This window comes from Oryzias melastigma, linkage group LG3 (genome assembly GCF_002922805.2).
Source record: "Oryzias melastigma strain HK-1 linkage group LG3, ASM292280v2, whole genome shotgun sequence".
In the NCBI taxonomy this organism is placed as follows: domain Eukaryota; kingdom Metazoa; phylum Chordata; class Actinopteri; order Beloniformes; family Adrianichthyidae; genus Oryzias; species Oryzias melastigma.
Genome location: NC_050514.1, coordinates 8283594 through 8285431, shown reverse-complemented (window position 1 = coordinate 8285431; position 1838 = coordinate 8283594). Strand labels below are relative to the sequence as shown.

At 43.1% G+C, this 1838-nt stretch overlaps 1 protein-coding gene across 1 annotated transcript in view; it reads left to right on the top strand.

The window, feature by feature from the left end:
- LOC112160645 (src substrate cortactin) overlaps positions 1-1838 on the top strand; it is a gene marked incomplete at its 3' end in the record, with an annotated part of 24115 nt that extends 22277 nt beyond the window's left edge. Inside the window, 3 exon segments of the mRNA XM_024295300.2 lie at positions 225-327; positions 1463-1531; positions 1697-1838. Coding sequence (XP_024151068.1) covers positions 225-327; positions 1463-1531; positions 1697-1833 — 309 coding nt within the window.

Sequence of the window (1838 nt, the reverse complement as noted above, 5' to 3'; positions counted from 1 at the left end):
TCATTTATTCAAACAGAGTGTCTGAAGGAGCAGAACAAAATCAAAAACAAATAGATTTATTTTAATTGATTTTTTTCTCTTTCATAAGAAGAATGTAAAAAACTCAAAACACAGGATTTTCATGGGAGTAGGACTTTAATAACAAAAAATACTGCAAAAAAATGTGGCAATCCACAAAATGAACCACTTCCTGCTAAAAGCTGTTCTGTTTCCTGGACTTTCAGGACGTGTCTGCAGAGAATGGTGAGCAGGTGTACGAGGTGGCCACCCAGAACCAGGACGCAGAAGAGAACCTGTACCTCAACCCAGACGAGCCCGCAGCAGCAGGTCAGCCCTCCACCAGCCATCCGCTGGGGTTTTCTCTTGCTCAGGGTGATCGCTGGTCCTAGAAAGTCTTCAGCTTCATCTAACGTTGAGAGATTAGGTTTTACTTTTTTATTTTTGTGACTTCACAAGAATGTTGAGAAAACCAAAACGGACTGCTGATAGTGTCTGTACTGGCAGCATCATTCAAGGGAAAAACCTGTTTAACTTCAGCTAGTGACACTAATTCATTAAACTATCAATAGTTGATCACTTTAATAACTATTCTTAATTTATGTAATTAGTAAATGGTAATGATATTTAATATTATCTTAACAATTAATAATATTAGTGTTTACTGCAAATGTAATGTAATATGAAACCTGTGGTTTATCTTTTTGGCATGTTCTCTGGACATTTAGTCTGCATGCTTGCCACAGTACACTTGTTCTCTTTATACATACACTTTAAAATGTTCGTCTTCAAAAATCTTAATTGAACGTCTGTGTCTCTGTAGACACCCTGTTTCTGCACTTATTTTTGGACAAATTTGCTGCAATCTGGAAGAATTATTATGGATCTCCAAAAAACCAGCAAGAAGGAATGATCTGTTCCCACCGGCCACTTTAAGAGAGCAAAGCTTGATTTCAGTTTCTGAGATTTGAAAATAAGAACTCAGTTCCCACTGAAAGGTTTTCTCATGGTTTTGGTTTTATTTTGAAACTCTCCATCAGTTTGCTGGAATCTGCTTCAGCGCGACGTCTTCAGCTCCTCCTGCATAACTCCTCCCCTCTTCCCATCTCTATAACCCCGTCATCATTTCTGTCTGTCTGGACCGATGCTGCTGCAAACATCAAACTGATGGTTCCCACAGAAACGGCCTTCAAACCAGCAGCTGGGCTTCAGCAGTGATCACATCATTCCAATGTTTTCTGGATCTGACATGCTCCTGACATATATTAAAGGAAAATGCTTTTATTTGTGCCCCCCATGTTGATCAGGGCTCTGGCCGTGTTCTGCCTGACAGACACAGCTGAGAGAGATCACACATTTAAGGTTATGGAGATGAGGAGAATCTCAGACATGGGAGCATGTCAGATGTTTTGGAGGGCGTCTGAGGCGTGGCCTGATTGGACCTGCTGTCTGTGCTCTCTTGTAGACGATCAGCAGTACGAGTACGGCGAGGATCTGGGGGTGACCGCTGTGGCTTTGTACGACTACCAAGCAGGTGAGGAGGAGGCGACTTTGGTCAGCTGAGTTAAAGTTTTTGTCTCGACGCTCAAAATAAGCAACAGCATAAAAAAAACTACCTTCTTGGAGGCAGAGGCTGTTTCCACTGATGACAGATATTTGCAGGCGGAGCTTCTGATCCGCGTCCATGTTTGTGTTTCAGCTGGTGATGACGAGATCTCCTTTGACCCTGATGACATCATCACCAACATTGAGATGATCGATGAGGGCTGGTGGCGCGGCGTGTGCAGAGGAGCCTACGGCCTCTTCCCTGCCAATTACGTGGAGGTTCGGCAGTAGGGCGC